Genomic DNA, 23,760 nt, shown 5'->3' on the forward strand with positions numbered 1-23,760 from the left:
GTGTGTGATGTATCAGAAATGGGCAGCTGGTAATTCCAACTGGTATTCATGCCACTGAACAAAATAGGTGAGGAAAATCAATTACTTTTGATCCTGACTGCAATCCTCAGACATCTGGAGGAAAGTATATCGTGAGACCAGTCAGGTAGACAAGCATGAGACAAACAAGTGAACATTGGCTGTGGTTTTGTGAATACAGTGATTCAGCAGAGTTGCTGCAACCTGTAAACTATTCTCCAACCCAAAGTAACACCTTCACAAGAGGAAGAAAACTTGAAAAACATGGTCTTGTGAAATATTTAATCAAATACCAATGCTACTTTAACATTTATGAGGTCAAGATTGTACACATAAATGGCAGAGCAAATTTCTCCACAATTACCCTGACCTGTTCTCTAACATATTATGTGTTTAGAATCACTGATATGTCCAGTATCAGTATTTCTTACAGCTTCATGCAACAATTTACCTCTGTAGTCTTCAAAACATAGCAAAGAGCACTTACTCCGTATTATGATATTCCATATTCAAAGATACCACAATTTTCACACATGTTAAAATCACACATGATTACTACAGAAATATCAAGATCAATCTATATGCTAATCATCATAATACAAAGTTACTGCAACAATTTACTGCAGGTTTCACTAAAAACATTAATTTATCATTTGTACCTGTCCCAATTTAAATAACATCTTTGGTTCCTGAACAGTTAGAACAAGCCAAATGATAAATTATAGTCAAATTATAGGCACTTGATAAGATGTTTCACTTTGAATTGCCACCTTGTTAATTGCTTCCCACAGGATTGGTCACATTACACAGTAATTCACCACCCGATCAGGTACATCTGACGTTCCATGATCCTCGATAATTGAAAATTTTAAAGTTCTCACTCGTTAATTTTTTCATTTGTACAAAAGAAATAATCTTGTAATCCTCAGTAGTAATAAATAGTAGATAGCCAGGTCAACGATGTTTGATACAAAAATTAAATATTGGTATAAATGAACTACATAAACTGAATGTACAAAACATTAAAAAAACACATGTGAAGCAACACATTTTTAAAATATTTTAAAACCAGAACTAAGTTTTTCCAGAAAGCACCCAAACAATTAATCTAAAACACATTTCCTTGCACTAACATGTGACCTTAAAACTCGTATCTTTTTAGTGAACTGCATAGGTTGAGTAATGCATGGTTTGCAACTGCTTTATGCAAAAGAATTTAACATCCAAAATCAGAATGAATCACTAATGAGTTTGACTCAGATGTTACAATATTGCTATGAGCTTTCACAAACCAAAACATTTCAATATGCTTATTTGAAGAAAATTCCAGAAGAAAATGAAGGACAGTCACTGTCATGTTTTGACCAAAATGGTCATCCCATTAATCTTCTGATACAGGTCAGGCCAAAGTTGGCTGGAAGAGTCCCATTATAAGCAAAATCCCCACATTTCTAAATATTAACAGTGAATATTTCCAAGACCATTGTGGTATTTTCAAAGGGTTGTATCTGGTACTCCTCATTGACCTTGAAAGGCAACCTACAGCAGCCATTAACAGAGAAAGGATTTTGTTAGGAATGTTACTTGGAAGGCATTACTGTTGCTAGGAAAGTAAGTGTCAAGTTTCAAATGGAATGAGGGGATGGGAGTATTACTGATAGGTTGCTAAATACTTCGACACAGGAGGACTCCTCTTTGCAGTTTCCATCTATTAAACGTGATTGGCATGATTGCAGGAGACTCGCAGCGGTTGCCTCTGCCTGAATGGAATGAACCACAGGATCTTCCAGCGAGTGCCAAACACTTCTGAGAATGTTTGCTGCCAAGGCTTTCTGGGCTTCAATCTACAGATAACAGCATTAGTAAGAGGCAGCACTCCCACAGAGTTCTGCAGTCAGATTAGAACAATAGTTTGACCAATATAGTGCCACTGGCTCATCACGACTTCTTACTAATTAAAATTAAATCCCAACATTTCACCAAGTTTGCTGAATTCAATATGCTACTTAATTTTTTAAAAATTGAATCAATATATTTTTTAATTATGCTATAAAATTGCAGTGTTTACAGTTGCATGTTTCAAAACAGTGGCTTTTTAATATAATGGTGTTGAGTTGGTAAACACTGCAGGAACACAAGTTATAATAGCATTCTATTCACTTATAAAAGATGCCACCATTGAACGTTATTGAAAACTGAGCCCACCAACTTTGTTTTTCACAAATTATTTCAGCATTAAGCAGTGTGTATTGCTTATTTTTAGGTGTATCATGTCCCTGGTTAACTGGAAGTTGATTCCATACATAGAAAGCTAAATGTACCCAGTAATGTTAAAGTTGTTTAATCTCAGTAATTTGATAATTCATTTCCAAGCACCAAATCATCAAATAAGCAAAAATGTAATTTAAACAAAGTAGGTAACACAGAAGTGATAATGGTGCTGAAAATTTAATCATCAAATCATTAGAATTAAATTATTCATCTTTAATATTCTAATAATTATATAACTATTGCCCCATAAAAAGTTATAAAGCACAACATTATTCTGTACTCACGTCTCATCTAGGCAACTTGACATTCTTTCTATTGTTGTCACATCCTATTGGAAAAAATGAAGTGGACAGTATCAATGAGCGATTCAACACTTCAGATTGAAGTGAAGAACTTCAAAATTATCACTTGTACATCCATAGTAAACAGAGAGATCTATGTGGAACAAATAACTTGCATGTTCTTGCACTTAGTCTATATAGTTTATATTCTTAACATTCTGGTTTTAAAATGTTCACTCTAAATAACTGCACAAAAATAAAAATCTTGCAGTTCAGATATTGGCTTCTTATTTTACTCAAAAAATATGCCACTAAGTCCTGAGTGTATTTCATGCCACCTTTGCCCTTCAGTAACACTTATTTACCACTCCCACCTGTGACCTGCACAAGGTTCTGCCACAGATGCCATACAGCTACCAATCATTGCAGATATAACCTATACAGAAAGAGAAACAAATGGCTCAGAGCAGCAAAAGAAAAATAAGAATACACGAAACATGAAGGCTATGAAATGCACGACCAGTCATATTAGCCTAACAACACCTGGTCCTTGTAGCAAAGCTAGAATATCATGGTCATTGAGTGCTATAGACTGAAACAAGCCCTTTGGCTCACTGAGTCTGCATCAACCACCCATTTCTTTTCTTATTCTTTTTCAATTTTTTTTTATTAGTTTTCAAATTAATACAGATTAATATATCAATGTTTATACATTAATACAAAGATCAGGAAAACAATCATGACATGGATAATCATAAAGAACAATAAAGTATAAAAAAAATCTGTAGATCCAACGATCTGTTACTGAATGAATATAAAAGAAAAAGATTATAATATAAAAGAAAGAAAAAAAACCAAAACAATAAGAAAAATTATAAACAATATATCAAACCAAACTAAGCAAAAGAAAAAAAATTCGAAAAAAAATTTCAAGAAAAACAAAAAACTGGACTAAAATTTCTCAATAGAAACAGAGCAATATTATGTCATCAACTCTGTTCCTCTAAATTGAAAGGTTATTATAAAGGGGATAAACCACCCATTTACACTAATCCTATTTTATTCTCATAAATCCATCAACTCCCCCCAGATTCTAAACTCATCTACACATTAGGAGCAATTTAAAGTGGCCAATTAAACTGCCAATCTCCACATCTTTGTGATGTGGGAGGAAACTTGCACAAATCATTGAGCGAACATGCAAACTCCACACAGACAGCATTGGAGGTCAGGATTGAACCCAGGTCACTGGAGCTGAGAGGCAATGGCTCCACCACTATCCCACTGGAGAAACCTCAACTATTAGCTCCATCTACAGGCAAATGACTTCTTAATGCAGCAACTTAGAGCATATTACAGAAAACTTCTGTAATTTCTACAAAATTCAGCTGAATTAAAGTGGTAACGTGTGGTCCTTCTACAATGAGATTGCTGATTACTGCTTTTATATTTTTGCATTGTGCATCAAGGCAACAGTCAAACTCTCAAGAGGACAAGGAAAGACTTAACACTGAGGTGTGTAAAGGTTGGATTTTCTGCATCCTACGAATACTGAAATTCACAAGGTAAAAAAAAACAGCAAGTGTGTGGAGTAGTGGGCTGAGAGGCGGGAAATGGGAAAACAGAACTGAAGTGAGTGACGTGCCCACTTTACAAACATTAGTAATTAAGAATAATCTGACAAAGGGTCTTCACCCTAAAATGTTAACTTTCCACCAATGCAGTCTGATTAATTGAATATTTCCACCATTTACCATTTTTCTTTCAGATTTCCAGTATCTGCAGGATTTTTGTTTTAATTAATAGTCAAATGTTTTCTGCATTGAAAACTACCTCCAAGTTCTTCTCCCCCTCCCACCCCATCCCCTTTGCCAAATGAATATTGGGGATATGAATAAATCACACATAGCAAACAAAAGAGAATAAAAGCTTGAGGTTCCAGTTTTATAAATTAAAAGAACAGGCAATTCAAGGCTTACTTCACACAGACAGAACTCGGTTGGTAGGAAGATGGGAGTCCCATCAGGCAGGTTAAAGTTCTGGGCTGAATGTCTTTTATTCTATTCCCTCTGCACCAGGATTCAGAAGGATGCAGTCTGAGGAAATGTACTCAGCCACACCACCTGTAGGTGTGCGCAAAACTGTCAGAACCCATGCTACATTTCAGAGTCATGAAAACAGCAGCCTGAGATTCATCTGTAGTGCAGATACTGGGTGGCCGTTGCTTATGCTATTAAGGAACCTTCAATATCATGCACCTGTTATGGCATGACGGTCAAATCCATGTGTGATTGACATTTGCCACCACTTCCGTGTTGGAAGGGACATGCTCTAAGCTTTGTGTAATGCCATGCGAGAAGTCTGTGCTGAAACCTCCAGCAAACTCCTTGACAAGTTAACTTGCATGTCATTCAGTCTTCCTCTGTAGCTTGTTCTATCAACATCTTCATCAAGAGCATGGCAGCAGAACTCATGGGTAAAGACCACTGACCAACTGGCAGAGTTATCCTTTTCCCTGTGTACTGACTGCAGGAATTCATGCTGATGTCTCACTAATTGTGGATCCCACCCCTAATTCCTCCAAATTCAACATAGTGTCTTAATCCGACCTGGGCACTATGGAACTCTTGCCCTGCCTGACCAAGAGCAGTTATTGGGTATTCGAGACAGGAAAGAGACAAAGATAGGATCGGGCACAGGAGTTTTTAAAACCATCTGCAGCTTACAAATCAGGAGAGATTGTAGATCGAGGGACAGGAGTGTTGCAAGTAGTATTCAGCCTGTAGATACTGGAATCTTTGATTTTGGCTTTCTCACTGGCCATGGGTGAGGGTTCTTTCCATAGCTTAAGATGACTTGGCTACATAGGCAGTTTAAATACTTCCGTCTTTTTAAAAGAACTCTAATGGACTGGTGTGTTCATAGAATTTAGAAATATACCATTCAGTACATTGCATCTAGGTTGCCTCTTTGATGGAGGTATCCAATTAATCCCTCATTTTTTTTCCTCAATAGTCCTTCAGTTTTCTTTCCCTCAAATATTTATTCAAGTTCTTCTTGAAAGTTATTATTGAATCTGCTTCAGTGACCCTTTCAGTCATTGCAATCAACATCATTGTGACTCTTCATAGAAGAATCTCATTATCAACTTCTGATTCTTTAGTAATTTTAAATCTCCAGCAAATCCAGTATCAGATCTTCTGGAGTGGAAAAAGCTTCCATATTTTCGCAATCAAAACAGTTCATGGTTTAGTATGCTTTTATTAAATCTGCTCTTAGCCTTCTTCCCACAACAACAATCCAACTTCTCCTTCTCCCTAAATTACTGAAGTCCCTTCATACTAATCTAAATTCTCCCTTGCATCCCCTACAAGGTCATGACATCTTTCTAAACTGCAGAGCGCGGGACTGATAAAGTCTTAACCAATGATTTATAGTGGACTAGCATATTGTTCTTTTCTTTAAGAACTATACCTCCAATTATAAAACCATTAAATGTTTATAACAGAAGCAGAAAATGCTGGGTAACTACACTGTGTACTGAATTGACCTGTACGGTTGGTATGCAAGACAGGTTTTTCACTGTACCTTGGTACAAGTGACAATAATAAACCAATACCAATTGAGGACAAGCAGCATCTGTGGAAAGAGAAACAGTCAGTCAATGTTTCAGGTCTTTGACCCTCACCTCAACTCTAACCCTTTGGCATTATGAAGGGTCACAGACCTGAAACATTAACTGTTTCTCTGTCCATATATGCTGCCTGACCTGCTGAATTTTACCAGCATTTTGTTTGTGTTTCAGATTTTCAGTATCTGCAGCCGTTTGATTTGAGAAGTGCTAATGTTCCTTTTAAAAGAAACATTTTTATCACTAGATCCACCACCTCCAAACTTCTCCAAATATAAATCAAATGTATTGTGTTTTACATCATCTTTATGATGGAACAAACACAATTTGGTGATACAGCACCTCATGTTCTATTCATGTTGCAGACTTTGAAACTTGGTATGAACTCAATTTCAGCTAACCAAAGCTGTTAGCCATCACAGTTACTTGAATTACGTTTGGTCTTCCCACTGTAGAAAGCCATTACCAGCAGATAAAGCACACCATTTTGGAATAACTATAGTGCACTACTGTTATGGATGCCTTTTTAAAAAAAATGGAAACCTAAACCTTCATGATCCTGTTCATTTCTGTTCTACTATGGATGCGAGTCCCTCTATAATGCTGCCTCCCACAGAATAGTCAGAGACCATATGCCATCCCACCTAGTTGCCATCTACCATCAACCTACGTAACTGCCAAAAAAAAAATCACATTGAATGGTTGAACTTGGTCATCTCCAGAAACTACTTTTAATTTCACTCACATCCTTGAGATAAGATATCATGATAGGGATTGTCATATTCCAAATACCCATTTTTATTTTAATATATAGACACAGCAGACAATGGCTGGAAATTCTCTCATACTTCACAGCATTTATAGTTGCAACAAAAAGAAATTTAAACAAAGATCCCACCTCTAAATGCGATTGGGTCCTTTGTTCAAGGGATGCACAAGCTACTCAGTTTGTTGTATGATACACTTTTGTTTCAGATTTCTTTTTATACATTTACATTTATTTTGCTTTTATTGACATCCAAGTCAAAATTTTCCACTAACTGGTTCTTACATAAGTCAAAATCCCCCAGATTTAATGGTCTATAGTTTGCTTCAGGAAGGGGAAGTCAGAAGAACACACATCAGTCCTCACTGAGGGGATCAGTGGTGGAAAGGGTGAGCAACTTCAAGTTCCTGGGCGTCAACATATCAGAGGATCTATCCTGGGGCCAATACATTGAGGCAATCATGAAGGCGGCATGCCAGCAGCTCTAATTCATTAGGAGTTTGAGGATATTTGGTAGGTCACCAAAGCCTCTTGCAAATTTCTATAGATGTATGGTGGAGAGCATTCTGACTGGTTGCATCACCGCCTGTCATGAAGGCTCCAATGTGCAGGATCGAAAGAGGCTGCACAGGGTTGTAAACTCAGCCATCTCCATCACGGGCACAACCCTCCCACCACTGAGGACATCTTCAAGAGGCGGTGCCTCAAGAAGGTGGCATCCATCATTAAGGATCCTCACTATATGGGGCATGCGCTCTTCTCATCTACCATCAGGAAGGGAGGTACAGAAGCCTGAAGACCCACGCTCAACATCTCAGGAACAGCTTCTTCCCCCTCGCCAGATTTCTGAACAGTCCATGAACTTGCATTGTTTTTCCTCTTTTACACTATTTTATTTATTTTTTGGTAACATAGTAATTTTTATGCCTTGCACTGTACTGCTGCCACAGAACAACAAATTTCACGACACGTCAGTGATAATAAACCTGATTCTTTTGCCAAAACGGTTGGCAACACTGTGGATGCTGTTAAAATGCATTGGTGCCAAGAATTCAATGGCTCCACCTTGTGGGATGACTACATCACTTCCAAAAGGAAAGGGCTTGCTTTCACTTTTTATTTTTGACCATCTTTCTAAAAATATAGATGCACTTTTTCATAGTTTATTACTCATAAACAGCTCAAAATATAAATGACACAATTGTTAACAAGAGAAAGCCCAAGGCAGGTGTTGAACATGCGTCACTGCATAAGTAGGATTGTCAAATTACAATGAGGGTGAATTTAATCGTTTAACTTCCAGATTTTACAAATCTGATGTATGTCAGCACTCCCTCTCAGCTATTTAAACACATAGTTTAGAGATAAAACAGAGGAAGGTGTTTGTAAGTGTAATATTTGAGATGGCTGGAAGGCAAGCATAGGTTCATTTAGGGTAACTTATGGATGATTGACTAGAGGTCATATTTCCCAGCAGCAAATAGGAACAGGTTCAATATAAAGTCGCACATATATTTCAGTGACCCGAGTAGTCTGGGGAACCAAGTTGTTAGAGGTTTCTCTATCCATGGGTGTGCAGCCCTCTACTATCCAAGGGTATTCCACTTGCAGCTTTCCTCACACCTACTTCACTTTCATCAACACCTATTCTCCTGTTTAAATGCACCACCTCTCATTCTCATCAGCAGCCATCAGTCCCTCTATTTTATCAATAGTTAATGCAGCTCCCTTTAATTTTCAGTGGTTTTCCTTGTTTAACCGATCCCTCAAATGCATCTACATGACTCTCACCTTCAGCAAATAAAAACAAGGCGGCAACAAAAGAAATGCAAATGGGAAACAGAACTAAAATTTGTAATTCTATAGTAGTTTTATCAGCCTTGGGTCACTTCATACCCAAGAGTTTTGAAGTGTGGTCACTGTTGGCAAAACTGCATTCACTGGAAGTGCACGTGGCCTCAGAGCCCCTGCAGATGTGATATCATGGAACTGTTCTGGCATTGTCTGATAAGAGTGCAGAATTACTCAGCCACTGTACTATATATTCAAGATCATTTCCATTCAATTCCGGTTTGTCAGTATTAAAATGTGAAATGCAATGATGCTGTACACATTCTCAGAGCAAGATTTAGAAAAACAAAAATAAGATTTTTTTTTACAGTGCATATAGAAAATTTTAATTTAGAGTACAGTAATAAACACAAGGTAATGAGTGTCTTGGTTCACAAAAGGACAAGCTTCAGTACAGATCTGGACATTTAAAAATTTATACAGCACGATAACAGGCCCTTCCAGTCTAATGAGCCCACACCGCCCAATTACACCCACGTTAACCTACTAACCTGTCCGTCTTTGGAATGTGGGAGGAAACCAGAGCACCTGGAGGAAACTCACGCAGTCAGGGGGAGAATGTACAAACTCCTGTCAGTGGTGGAAGTTGAACTCTGTTCGCTGACACTGTAATGGCATTACGCTAACCGCTACGCTACAGTGCTGCCCAAATTGTACCTCTTCAAATTGTAACAGTACAAGTAATAAAACAAGCTTGAATCTTTGTTAGAATGTCAGGAATTTTACTTACTGCCAGAATGTTTGTCAGCTGACTGTAAAAGAGGCCGGACATCCCTCCGGTCATCACTAAGGCCATTAAGGTAGATATCCGCAGCAAGGCCAATTCATGCCGAAACATAAAGAACTCCTTTTTGTACAGGAAAGGAAAATGCAGCTTCATTCAATATTGAGAACATGATTTTGATCATTGAGAATATTCAATATCTTAACATTCAAAGTCATTCACTGATTTTACCATTCCATGTTCTACACTACAAGGTATGGTGTACTGGATTTGTGTGTATATGTGCTGCATTAAATATATAAAATTATTGCTGTTTTTGATATTTGAACCATGCTTTTTGGGACCTGGCTGTATGAAAGATTATATTTAAAAAAGGTGTTAAGGAAAAGATTGCAAAGTTTTTTAAAAAAAATGCAGGTTGCAGAGTATGACAGAAAATTACTTTGTTTTAAACCAAACGAACATTACACCTTTTACTTACAAATAACCTGTGCACACAGTCCGAGAAATTTTAACAAAACTCTTGATTTCAATTTTAGTCATTGATTTGTTTCTTATGTTTTGAAGAAGATTTTAATAATATTTTACACATTTAAACCCAATTATATTTATGAGTGAGCTCTGTTGCATTTTGCAGGTACAGTTGAAGACAGTTGGGAAGACCAGAACCACTCTTTGATGACACTATAAAATACTTTGACAAACACTCAAGTTTGGAAGCTTCAATTACAATTTAGTGCTAAGCTAGTAATTTTCTTTTTATTCATTCATTCAAGGAATATGGGTTTTGCAGACTGAGCCAGCATTTAATTGCCCATCCCTAATTGCTCTTGAGAAGGTGATGGTGAGCTGCCTTCTTGAACCGCTGCAGTCCTTGAGGTGTAGTCTCTACACCCTAGCCCATAACCCTTTAAAAGAAACTATACATTGCATGGTGTATAATGGGCATTGGGACAGAGTCTATTGAATATTGTATATGTATGCCAACTGTAAGTTGTCTGAAGACTGGAAAGCATTGCAAGGTTATTCTCTTCAGCAACAGATGTAAATGGAAGATATGCTATTGTAAAGACAAGAGCAGAATCATTAGAGACAGTACTTCTTGGTGAACGGCCACCCTCTCAGCCCATGTTGGTGTGCAGCTTAGTTCCTAATGTGCAGGAATGCAAGCTGCTGCAGAGAGTAGTTGGACTCAGTCCAATACATCACGGGCACATCCCTCCTTGTCATTGGTAGCATCTACATGAGCACTGCCTCAAGACAACAATATCCATCCAAGACTCCCACCACCTGGGCCATGCCATCTTCCCGCAGCTACTATTGGGCAGAAGGTACAGAAGCCTGAAATCCCACACCACCAGGTTCATGAACAGCTACTTCCCTTCAACCATTCGATTATTGAACCAATTGGCAAAACCCTAAATCACCACAGTTTAGCAACACTATGACCACTGATTATTTTGCACTAAAAAGTACTTTGTTTTTGTTCTAATTGTGTTTTTTGTAAAAATTGTGTACAATTTAGTTTGTTTTTCTTGTGAATGCTGCTTATATGATGCTATGTGCCTGTGATGCTGCTGCAAGTAAGTTTTTCATTGCACCTGTGCAAACATGTACCTATGCATATGACAATAAATTCAACAACTTATTTAGCAACCTAATTCTGTACCTGTTTCTACTACCACTTGGGCAGAATTGGCAGGACCATTGAGGAAACTATAATGTAGGCATGTTACACCAAACTACATGTACTCACCTTTGTTCTCTTATGGTTATAATTAGCTTTTGTAAAAATTACCAGTAAAAGGAATTAGTAACAAAGACCTAAACAACAGAATTGCTTCTTTATTTGCACCTGGTGTCTTGAGCAACATTTCAGTTAATGTAAAGAGCTGCATTTCAGAGAATGCTTTCAGAGCAAGGCAGACATTTTAGATATTTAACAGTAGCTCAAAAGTTACCATGTGTGCATCATCTTACCTCTTTCGCTTTTGTTAGAGGTTGGAGGTAGTAATATTGGCAGAAATTGAGGATCAATGTAAAGAAGCTCAGAAACTGTGTGTAGAAACATAGCAGTAGGAAGAGCCAATGATTGTCTTCTCCAACACAATTATTTATCCTATAAAGAAACGTTTCACATGTAAGTTTTAAGAAATTGGAGACGGGGTAGATGTGGAAATATCAAAACAGAATAAAAGGTTTACATCCACAGGAGCAAAAACAAGACCAAGGTAAAACAGAAATAACTTGAACAGAGTATTTTAGAGCAACTTGATTGCTATAGCAATTCCTGGACAGACGTTAGCTTTTCAATTTTCATTGCAGAGACAGGAGAGGAAAATATGCAACTTGATTATATCAACTGAGTGTGCATGCGTAAACTGTTTAGCAAGATGCTAGTCGATTATCAGATCACTGTAATTGGGACCTGAAACTTTGCATAGTGAAGTAAACCTAGAATACAGAAGATTGGACCAGGGTACATTAATAAAATGCAGCACCCATTTAAGTAATTTTGTCATTATTCCCCCTCTAAATCCCCATGTCAAATGTATAATGGGAACTGTGCATGTGAGCTTATCACATAATGATTATACTGGTTCAGGACGCATTCCCAGGAACAAGTGCCCTAAAAGGAGTCAGTTAATGTAAATAGCTGCACTTCAGTGAATACTTTCAGGGCACTTCTTTCTATATAGAACTAAGTTCTATTTCTCTCTATATAGAACACAGTTCTATATAGAGAGAAGTGTTACTGACATTGCTGCCCTTCTGGGGAACTAGAACCCACACCCTTCACTAGCAATGAATTGTCTCAAAGCTCGGTATGAAGAGGCTGCCTATAAGGGTTGGCATGAGGCAGGGTGGGGCAAGTGGTGAGGCCAGTGTTGAGACGTGGGTCTCAGGGCTCCAGCTATTCATGGCTGGGGACTGACCCTTGCTCCACATGTTGACTGACTGCCTTGATCCTAGAGTTAATATTGAATTCCATTGCACACTTTACTCTTGCATGAAAATGGCAATAGGAAGACATAGGGGATGTTATGGGAGCATTATTAGACAACATTTAATGTCTATTTACAAAAGGAAAAGCTGGATCAGAATCTGGTTTATGTCAGTGATAATATGTCCTGAAATTTGGCTGGCAGCAGCAGTACAGTGCAAGACAAAGACAAAAATTACTGCATTACAAAAATAAATAATAGTGCAAAAGAGGAATAATGAGGTAATCACATTGGTTCAGGACAGCAGAGCAATCAGTATGTGTGCTTGAGGCAATCAAAATAAATGGGTAGAACCTGCAATTTTAGTGATACAATCACATAGGTATGAAATTTAAGTTGCTTCCACTCCTGAGTAGATGATTGAAAATTTGATCAAATACCATGGGTTTAAGGCTGATCTCAAAAGGCTAGGAATGATAAAGAGACAGAGAAATTTAGGAAGAAAATTCCTGAGTATTGGTTTATTATTGACATTTACCGAGATATAGCGAAAAGCTTTTGTTTCGTATGCATTTTGCTCCCAAAATTTCTTTTACTTTACAGAGCTAGATTACAGCACAGATATCACTACCAATTAGGATTGGTATGCCTAAACACACTTCCATGCATTTAACAGGCATGGGATCTGAACTAGTCTGTTGTCCAGTCCCTGCACTGTATCCACGTTCATTTTAGAAACTAGCAATAACTTTATGTATAGTTCTGCCCCCACTCTGAAACAAGATGCCACATGTATGTGTATTTCTACATGTTGTTCTTTCCAGCATCAGAACAAAAAGCTTAGTAAGAACTTACCAAGGGCAATGGTGATCCATTTTCCGAATGCAGTGCCCACATCTACTGCAGTGATGAGATCGCTTTGGTCTCATCTTGTTGCATTTATTACAGATTTCCCAGTTTTGTCTTTCTGGAAAAATAAAGTTAAATGAACTTTAAGAAAAATTTAATCATCAACCACTACTAGGAACCCATTTGTTTAGCTAAACATTAGGGAGTGATTTGATGCAATATGTTATTGGTCTTACCAATTGAAACAAAATCAATACATAAACAAAACATCACATGTAGAGGCTGCAAAATAATCATAGACAAAAAAAAAGTTCCTTTAATACTGTTGCCCCTTTAAGAATCCTTTCACATGACTACCTGCAGGTTGGTGTTGCAGCAAGTTTTGGAAACAAAATTCCAGAAAGAGATTGCTTAAAGTACAAGGATGCTGGCTGACCCTAAACTATTTCATGAATAAATTATTGTTTAATTTCCCAATTATTTCCAGTATCTTAGAGGAGTGAATAAGGGAGGGGAATTAGATTGGACCACATAATTCTTGTTGCTACTCAACCACTTCAGATTTCAAAGGTTCCAAGATACGTATGGAGACGTCCAATGAGGACAATATATGACAAATCATTTTCATAATGGGTTTGTGCATCCCACGTGACAACTGTGCATCAGTGTGGTGCACTTTAGCCTCGAGTCAAATTGGTGCAGGTTCAAGTCTCTTGCTAGAGATCTGAGCATAAAAAGTCTAGACTTAGAAGTCTAGCATAAAGTTCAGTGAAACACTGAGGGAGTGTTATATAGTCAGAGGTGCTCATCTTCTGAATAACATGCAAAACAGCCTTTATTTTCTCTATCTAGTGGCACTAACTTGAAGAGCAGGAGAACGAAAGTTATAGACTCAAAAGGTACAGCACAAAAACAGGCCCTTCAGCCCATCGAGTCCACACTGATCATCAACCACCCATTTATACTAACCCTACATTAATCCTTTTTAAATTCTCCCCACATTGCCAATAACTCCCAGATTCTACCACTCATCTACACAGCACAGGCAATTTATAATGGTCAGTTAAGCCACCAACCTGCATGTCTTTGGGATGTGGAAGGGAACCAGAGCACCTGGAGGAAACCCACGGGGTCACAAGCAGGATGTGCAAACTCCACACAGACAGCACCCGAGGTCAGGTTTGAACGTGTCACTGGTGCTGTGAGCCTTGCTGCATCACCGTGCAGCCCTTCAGTTCTTCCCAGTATCCCAGCCAAGCACCAGAATATAACATGTTTATCTGATTGACATCACACTCCACTTAAACACAAATTGACTGCTGCATTACAACAGTGACCACACATCAAATGCACTCTATTGGCTCCAAAGTACTTTGTCCAAGGTCATGGAATTTCTGACCAATCACACAGTTGCTCCATTGTTTATTGCAGACACAGAAGGATAATATGCCCATTTATATTTTTGTCACAAGTGATACAATATGAAATGAAGCAGAAGGCAGAAACCACCTGAAGAGATCTAGGTCTGGGCCCACGGAGAATGTCCTCTTACTGCACTAGAGCCAAGTTGCAGCAGTCTTCCAAGGTACATGGTGGCTTGTCATCCTGAAAGAATGATCTGGTTCTGAGGCCAATAACTCCAGCCAGCACCACAGCAATTCCAGTGATACAAAAAACGAATACAGTATTTATATAGCCCTGTTCACATTCCTTTCAGGATGTCCCAAGGCATTTTACAGTACTTACAATGATGCAATATTCCCTCTATGCACCATGGTGCTGCTCTGGCCTCAACTTGCACATTGCAATATCTGGAATGGGATTTGGACATAATCTTCTGATTTGAGTAAGGGATCACTCAAGAACACTGGCGAGATTGACAGGAAGGTTCTTTCCTCTTCTAACACTGCCACTCAGAAATTCCAATGCAGCAGTCAGAGCTCTGTTGAGAAGAACCCTATTGGTCAGATATAGGTCCCAGAGATGTGCTGGTGGAGGTGATCAACACATTGGCAAGGATGAGCTCTAAACTTTGGGCAAAGAGCCATATCAAGTTGAGTGGCACTTCTCATTACTTAACATTGTCCACAGGCTTCCCAATGCATTAAATATTTAGTTAGATATGTCAATCAGGACAGAGGTCTTTCATACTTTTTCTGTACTTTTTAAAATAAATTTTAAACATTCCTTTGACTGCACTATTTGGGATTGTTGGAGAAAAAAGATACAACTTTGAAGGCTTCTGATTTACATATTCTGGCTTTTATTTCTCTTATAGCCAGGAGAGCTGTATTGCTTAAATGGAAGGAAGCTGCTCCACCTACGCATGTTCGATGGTTACGGGATGTTATGTCATACTTGAATCTAGAGAAGATTCGCTGTTCGGTTTTTGAATCTAACCTAGACTTTCAAACCCTGTGGGGACCCTTTTTGAATTATTTTCAAAATCTCTGATTCGGGGACTAAAATGCAGATATTGGCTGACACTTACATTTAAGGATTTTCCTTGCTGTTTCTTTTATCTAACAGTTTCAGGTTTTGGTAGTGGGGGTAGATTTTTTTTTGTAATAAAATATTTCAATTTTTTCTTTCCTTATATGTGATTATTGATTTAGAGTATTGTAATCCTAAGTATGACTTAATACAATGTATTCAGTAGTATTTTTACTTTTTTTGATGCATGTACTCTGTATTTTTTTCATGGATTTAATAAAAATATTGTAAAGAGAGATATGTCAATCTGCCTTCCCCTACAACCTGTGTCAACGTCTTCACGTGAGTTCTCTACAGCAGTGTAGATGTAACCCTGCCCTCCAATGCAAGACACCTGGAGTCTTCCTTCCCATCTCAGCGCCTATGCATTTGTGTTGGGCGTCTCCCACAGTACAGACCCTTTCTTGGTTTCCTCCAATATACACAAAGCATCAATCATTGAGTTGGCTGAATGTGAAATCATTGCCTTCTCATAATCACTACCTTCTTCCTTTGACTGGCAAGAATCCAGTACTTGGGCATGTAAAGTAAAAAAAAGTACAAGGACTATTTTGTGAAGTGAGGAGAAAGCAACATGGATTGGAGCAAGATTAGCATGTAAATGGGTGCTGGATGGTCAGTGTAGACTTGGTGGGCTGAAGGACCCGTTTCTGTATTGCATCGCTCTAGCAATAGAGCACGTTTACACAATCTGTAGCTCGAGGCAGAAAAGATTGAACCAAAAGTGGTGGAGATTCAGGGGAGGACCAGAGCTATAGAAATCTTCATCCATCTTTCAGGTGTGTGTTGGCACTGACTGCAGCAATGCCCCTTCACATGAACACTGGCCGTCTCTCCTCCATGGGTTTCAAACAAACAGGCACACATTCCTTCCTCTGATTGATTCATTCCTCCAGCTTGCTGTTAGGCATCAACTTTGCCTCCAGGGAAGCTTAGTGGGCATCTCAGCATATGCTTGGAGGATGTGGCCATCAAGGCTGAAGAGGTGGCAGTGTGAGGGAGCTGCAAATTGAGGCAAGGCTTGTGACTGCTGGCTATTGTTGGGAGAGGGGTGTTAAGGCTGCAGTAAACCTAGGTGCTGGTGAAGCAGTCCATCACTTCCTTCCATCCAGTCCATCTTCACAGTGCATTGCTTCAGGAAGGCGAACAGTATCGTCAAGGATGCCTGTGACTCTTGACATTGCCTTTTCTCCCTTCTACTTTCTGGGACAAGATACAGCAGCTGAAAGCCCAGATGACCAGACTCAAGATAAGCTTTCTCCCCCACTGCTATCAGACTCCTGAACAAATCACCTCTTTCACATCCCCTTCCTGGTGGTGCTGCCACGTTCTCAAACCCTTAATTCTACCTCTTCCACTCCCGTCACTTCAGTATTTCTTCTGCACCACTACACTTTGTAACACTGTACTTTGCACTATTCTGTCATTTTTGCTCTTTTACTGTTGTATTTATTATCATCACGTATGCTATTTACTCTGCGAGCTTCATGTGAGCAAGGAATTTCATTGCACCCCAGTGTACGTGACGATAAGATAGATAAAATGTTTTTTTTTTATTAGTCATATGTACATCGAAACACAGTGAAGTGCATCTTTTGTGTAGAATGTTCTAAGGGCAACACAAGTGTCGCCACACTTCCAGCACCAAAATAGCATACCCACAACTTCCTAACCTGTACATCTTTGGAATGTGGGAGGAAACCAGAGCACCTGGAGGAAACCCACGTAGACACATGGAGAACATACAAACTCCTTACAGACAGCAGCCGGAATTGAATCTGGGTCACTGGCACTGTAATAGCATTACGCTAACTGCTACACTACCGTGCCTGCCCCCTACATTAACGTAAACTAATCTGAACTCTGATGGTGCAGCTGCTTAGATATGACAATGAACTCTTACCTCTTGGTAACTCAAATCAATTAATCAGCCTGCTTTATAATTGGGTACATGGGACTAAACTCTTGGCATTGACGTGCACTGCTGCTCAGTGCCTTCTGAGAGTGTACGAGGGTCACTGTTCCCCAGTGTGGACAGAACAGGTGTCCATCCCACTTAACCAGTTTACACACCAAGACTCAAAACTTTGTAGCAGGCTCTTATAAGATTCAGCCATTTGTCAAAACATTAGAGCGGAGGTTCAATTCAATTCACAAATAATTCCTGCCACTTCTTTCAGTCACAATGCAATTCTGCTTTCAAGAGGTACAGGCTGCCTTTACGCAGTGCTAGCTTCTCATGACATTATGTTCCCTGCCAATGAAATCAATTGATATATACCAGCACTTGGTGTCAATTTAAAAAATGAATGGTTGGGTAATCAGAACCGTTCCCATCACCACATTTCTGGGACTATTCACCGAGCCTTCTGGTTTTCCAGTGCAGCATGTCATTGGGTAGTTGTACCATCAGAGGGAGCTGCTGAGCAAAACCTTGCCTCTGCTGAAAGGGAATGGAAAAAGCCCAGGATAATTCGCCAAGTGAAAAAGAAAAACACTGCAGGATCTGGAAATACAAAATAACAACAGAAAATGCTGGAATTACTCAGGTCAGGCTGCATTTGTGGGAAAGAAACAGAGCTAACATTTCAGATTGAAGATCTTTTAATCAGAACTTTAACAACTTTTTCCAATCTACAGAATTAAGAGTGCTACGTCATTAACCACTTATTTAGTATTGGAAAAAATATTAAAGTCTGCTACCTAGAGCTCTGTACAATAATAATTGGTATACAGAACATAAGAATGAAATAGATTTACCAAACTTCAAAGTTAACTTGTCAAACCCTTATATTTTTAACGCATCTGCAATTATAGTGAAAATATTGGTCAACCCCCATAACAGTATAAAAAAATTAATAATTAATCACTCATTTCCTGGTGCTGATAATTAAGCACACAAAATAATGCCCAGATCACCTTGCTCGAATGTCACTATTAAACGCTTCTAGAAGGAGAAAGCAGATGGTAACTCAGCTGGAGTATGACACTAGCAATAATGCTGCCCTCTCAACTTCACAGTACAAGTGGTAGGTAATATAAAATGGAATTCAAACAACTTTCTGAATTACTGTATGGGGTGACAAATTGGACAATAAAGCTCTCATTGCAAGTTCTTTCATCACTTGTGTCTCTCTAAGACTAAGGAATCTAGACAGAAAATTTGAAAGCATGCTCCTCCCTATACTTAGTTACCAATATAGTTATATGCATCTAGGAAGTATCTAATTTTGTAACTCAAGCTCTAATTTCCAGCATTTTTACAATATTCACTCTAAAATCCACGTGTTCTTACAGATTTATGGTGTTTGAGCTCATTTGTAGAGAGGGCACTGTAAATATTAGCACATGGACACACAAGTGACTGCAGATGCTGGAATCTGGAACGAAAAACATGCTGTTGGTGGAACTCAGTGGGTCAGGTAGCGTCTGTGGGGGGGGGGGGGGGATGGACAATTGACGTTTCGAGTCGACACCCTTCCTCTAGACAGAGACCCTTCATCCAACAGACTTGGTCCAGATGAAGGGTCTGGACCTAAAATGTCAACCATCCATTTCCCTCCACAAATAATAGCACCTCCCTGAGTATCAAAAAGCACTAATTGTACAAGATACATGAATACATATACTGCCACAGAAATAATATACAAGCTGGAAGTAAAGGAAAATTCAGAGGTTGCACAAACCATTTCAGATCCACAAGGGCCCATGTGCTGTATACAAACCAATACAGATTTAAGTGGGATGCATTAAACTTAGTGACCAAGTGAAAACAATAGCAAAGAGACTCAGGCACAGTAGTGTAGCGGTTAGCATAATGCTATTACAGCGCCAAAGACCTGGGTTTAATTCCAGCTGCTGTCTGTATGGAGTTTGTACATTCTCCCCATGACTGTGTGGGTTTCTTCTGGGTGCTCTGGTTTCCTCCCACATTCCAAAGACGTACAGGTTAGGAAGTTGTGGGCATGCTAAGTTGGCGCCGGAACAGTGGCGACATTTGCGGGCTGCCCCGGAACACCCTATGTAACAGATGCATTTCACTGTGTTTCGATGTACATGTGACTAATAAAGATATCTATATCTACTGTTGCATAAAGATTAAGAGCGAAATCCAAATGTGGAAAAAGTGGGTGTTAGCTGCAAAACACCAATGCTACAGATTATTTTTCCCCCCTAAAAGATGGATATTCAGCAAATCAAAAACTCATTCAGGACTCGTTTTCATGATGCAGATTAAACAATCAATATTTCATAAATTTGAAATTCGATGTGTGCACAGATAAAGTTGGCGCAGCAAGTAAAATGGAAGCATGTTCTTATTCCTTTTCCACACTGGCGTTTCAATGTAATAGTTTTGCATCCTGCCCAAGAACAATCACGTCAATGAACAATTAATTGGCAGTTTCCATGCAGGCAGTATAATGCGTCTGTTGGCATCTTCCCAGAAAAAGATCGAAAAATAAAAGCACATGCACATTGTAGAAAGCCAAGATAAAAATCAACAAAATATGCAAACAAAATGAAGTGTTTGCTCTTTGAAGAATAATCTGATACTGGATAAGAACAGATTTTACTAATGTAGTAAATACAATGCTTTCTAATTGAGCTTGTTGGGGATGAACTCAATACTCACCTGCTCCATTTTCCACCGGTTTTCTTCTTATATTGGAGCCCTCCTATGTATCAAAGGGCCAGCATGGACTTGATGGGCCAAATAACCTTGTGTGAAAAAATCCTCCAAATACTGCTAGGTAAATAGTCACTAGCAGGAGGAAGTTCTAGGAACAGACTCATCCTCAAGGATGGAGAAGCCCAGGAGCACTAAAGTCAAGATTGACCCATTTCCAACAATCTTCCATCCTGAAGCACCTTCTTGGCATTTCCACCCCCCCACCCCCCCCCAAAGGACCTCACTTCAGAGCAGCCCTTCTTTAGTTAGTCTCATGGAATGCCCGAGTCTTTTGAAAACAACATTATCCGTGAACACTAACCATACCACAGCTCTGGTGCAGAAGACCAAGCCACAGCTCTAGCCAAGTTATTTCACCGCAACACCAGCATCTAAACTGACAAAGTGGAGAATTGCCCAGGGATGACTTGCCCACATAATTATCATCTCCTCTCAAAGATCAGTAAAGCATTGGAAGAGCTCACTGCCATTGACCATCACTTGATTGACAATGTTGATGTCAGTTTTTTCTTTAAACACAGTGATGAGTGCCTGGAACACACTGCCAGGGGTGGTGGTGGAGACAAATATGATAGAGGTCTTTAAAGAGACTCTTGAATGTGCACAGAATGAAGGGATATGGACATTGTACAGGCAGAAGGGATTACTTTACTTTGGCATTTAATGACTCATTTTATTAGTTCAGCACAACATCATGGGACAAAGGGCCTGCTCCTGTTCTGTTTTATGTTATCAAGCAGCTCTTACCAATAAAGTTAATGTTCCATTAGATCCTAACTAGAGCCTCAGCCCAAATACAGAGGGAGGAGGTAAATTCCAGAGGTATGGCAAGATCTGCTACTTTTGTTGTCAAGGCAGTACTTGACCAAGAAAAACATGCTGGTAAAATTGAAGGCAAGAGGGAATGAAGGGCAGATTCTCCATCGTCTGGTATCAAAGTAGCTCCAAATGGTTGAGGTTGCAGCAGGCCAAGCATTTTACCATAGGACCTCACTGTAAGAATTCCTCAAAACTGACCTGAGCCATCCTTCAACTGCTGCTTCAATCCATTATGCTTAAAAACATTTGGAAGCTTGCTGATGATGGCAGTGTTTAGTGAACAAGCAGTCCATGTCTTTGTGTTGCAAGATATGAGAAAAATTCCAGCATGGGCAAATAGGAGAGAAGAACATTCCTACCAAATAATGACCATTGGCAGCAAAAGAGAATCTGACCATTTCATCTCTTCAAGCAATGGTTCTATCATCAAGTCTGCCACCATCAATATCATAGATCAGAAACTTCACTGGACTAATCACAAAGGGCAGCTCTGCAAATTTCTCCTTCAATGATACATCTAACTCCCTTTTCAAAAATAAAACAACAGCTGTGGGATTTGCATTAACCTTTCAAATAGTTAATTCTGCATCATCCAAACAAAGCAAAAAAAATCTCCTTGTATAGCTCTGGCTATTTTGCCAATTAACTTTATGTTCCCCATCTACTAAAACTTCCTAGTGGTATAAACAGTTTCTCCTTATTTACCCCATTTCACGATTTTGAATGCCTCTAATAAATCTACCTTCAATAGTTTCTGTTGTAAAGAGTTATTCCAGCTACCCTAGGTTTCTATGATGTCCTACGTCCCGGGGACTATTCTGATAAATCTCATCCACATTGTACAAAGACCCCAAGTAGGCACCAACCACAAGAACACATGAGAGGCAACACAGAGAACCATTCGTACCAAAGAGGGTCAAATCTTAGCAGTGCTGAATAGCAGCACATCTGATATCTTAACACCAAATCTGATCAGAATTTTTGCAGTGCCAAGTTCATTTTCTAACATTACAACTGGAAATTTAACATTCAAAATTTGGCAACTGATAAACAATGGCAAAAAAAAGCCCCAAGCAAATACTTAAACACAACATTGCAGGCATTATCTTTTGCCCCAACAATAAACTTGCAAATTTGTCTATTATCATAGTGCACACAGTCATTTAATCCAGAAAGAACGCAAGGATGGCTTGTAATTAAGACAACACAAGATAATATCTTTTAGTCACATGTACACCCCAATACTGCAAATCAGTTATACAATATTACAAAAGCTAATGGGCATCTGTGGCCTCATCTACATTACAGCTAATTTGAAAATCAAAATACTGTATTCAAAAATTAAAGCAGGAAATATCCTCCAGGCCAGCAGACAAGTTATATCGCCTTTGTCTTTTCTCTTTACATCCGTTATCTACAGGTCCATAATTGGTAACATACAGTACAGGCCACACTGTGTGAACATCCAAGTCAACCATTTGAATAGAGTTTTGCCTTCCTTTCCCTCATTTTGGACAGGACAACAACCTGCAAACTTTGCCCATTCTGGAAGCAGACATAAGGAGCTTTGCAAATGCAGGATCTAATGCCTCTTTGAGACTCTCCCTCCAAGACCGAGAGTGGGAAAGTTTAAAGGAGATGTGCAAAGCAAGTTTGCTTTTGTTTTAAATATACTGGTAGTAGGTGGTGCCTAGTATGGGCTGCTAGGGGTAGTGGTGGAAGCAGATATGATAGTGGCACTTGAGGTTTTTGGATAGACATGAATATGCAGGAAATGATGAGATATGGATCACTTGCAGGCAGGAGAGACTTAGTTTAATTCGGCATTATGTTTGACACAGACATCATGGACCAAAGGACCTGTTCCTGTGGTGTACTGTTCTATGTTCTAAGAGTGATTTCTCCAAGTGACAAAGCGGTAGCATGGGAGAATTATACAGAATCAAAAATGTTCCTATTTACTCAGTGTTGGGACTGAGATAAAAATGGCTCAAAAGGTGAGAGGGAAGAAACAGATGGCAATGAAAAGTGAATCATATACACAAACTGATGTGCGAATTAAAACCTGGATATACTGGTTCCCAAAACTCTGTACTACTCCCTGAAGTAGCTTTAAAAATGAAGGCAGAAGAACCTAATCCAAATAATTTGAGAAAAACAATCCAGAAAATGTAAATCGTATGAAGAAGCTTCACTCATAGCAGTGGAAATATGCACAATAAAACTGATTGCATAGTTAATCAATAATTTATACCAAATTATTTTTTATAATTATATTTTTGCTGTGGTCAGTGGTGCCACTGTTATTAACCTACAATGACTATGGAATGTACAACATTCACGAGAAGGGCATTTACGTAACTTTAAAGAAATATAACCAAAGTATTTGAAGTGACTTGGAGGCAGGCCATTTCATCTTGGG

General features: G+C 38.9%; 1 protein-coding gene across 3 annotated transcripts in view; it reads right to left on the reverse strand.

Moving 5' to 3' along the window:
* Positions 1-286: 286 nt before the first annotated feature.
* zdhhc21 (zinc finger DHHC-type palmitoyltransferase 21) overlaps positions 287-23,760 on the reverse strand; it is a 47,457-nt gene continuing 23,983 nt past the window's right edge. For all 3 annotated transcript variants that reach the window (XM_052019948.1, XM_052019950.1, XM_052019949.1), the window contains 5 exons: positions 13,343-13,454; positions 11,523-11,661; positions 9,549-9,665; positions 2,574-2,617; positions 287-1,862 (listed from right to left, as the gene is read on the reverse strand). In XM_052019948.1, the coding sequence (XP_051875908.1) occupies positions 1,730-1,862; positions 2,574-2,617; positions 9,549-9,665; positions 11,523-11,661; positions 13,343-13,454 (545 nt within the window). In that variant the 3' untranslated portion in view covers positions 287-1,729. The remainder of the gene's footprint in view (positions 1,863-2,573; positions 2,618-9,548; positions 9,666-11,522; positions 11,662-13,342; positions 13,455-23,760) is intronic.

This window comes from Pristis pectinata, chromosome 7 (genome assembly GCF_009764475.1).
Source record: "Pristis pectinata isolate sPriPec2 chromosome 7, sPriPec2.1.pri, whole genome shotgun sequence".
NCBI classification, from domain to species: domain Eukaryota; kingdom Metazoa; phylum Chordata; class Chondrichthyes; order Rhinopristiformes; family Pristidae; genus Pristis; species Pristis pectinata.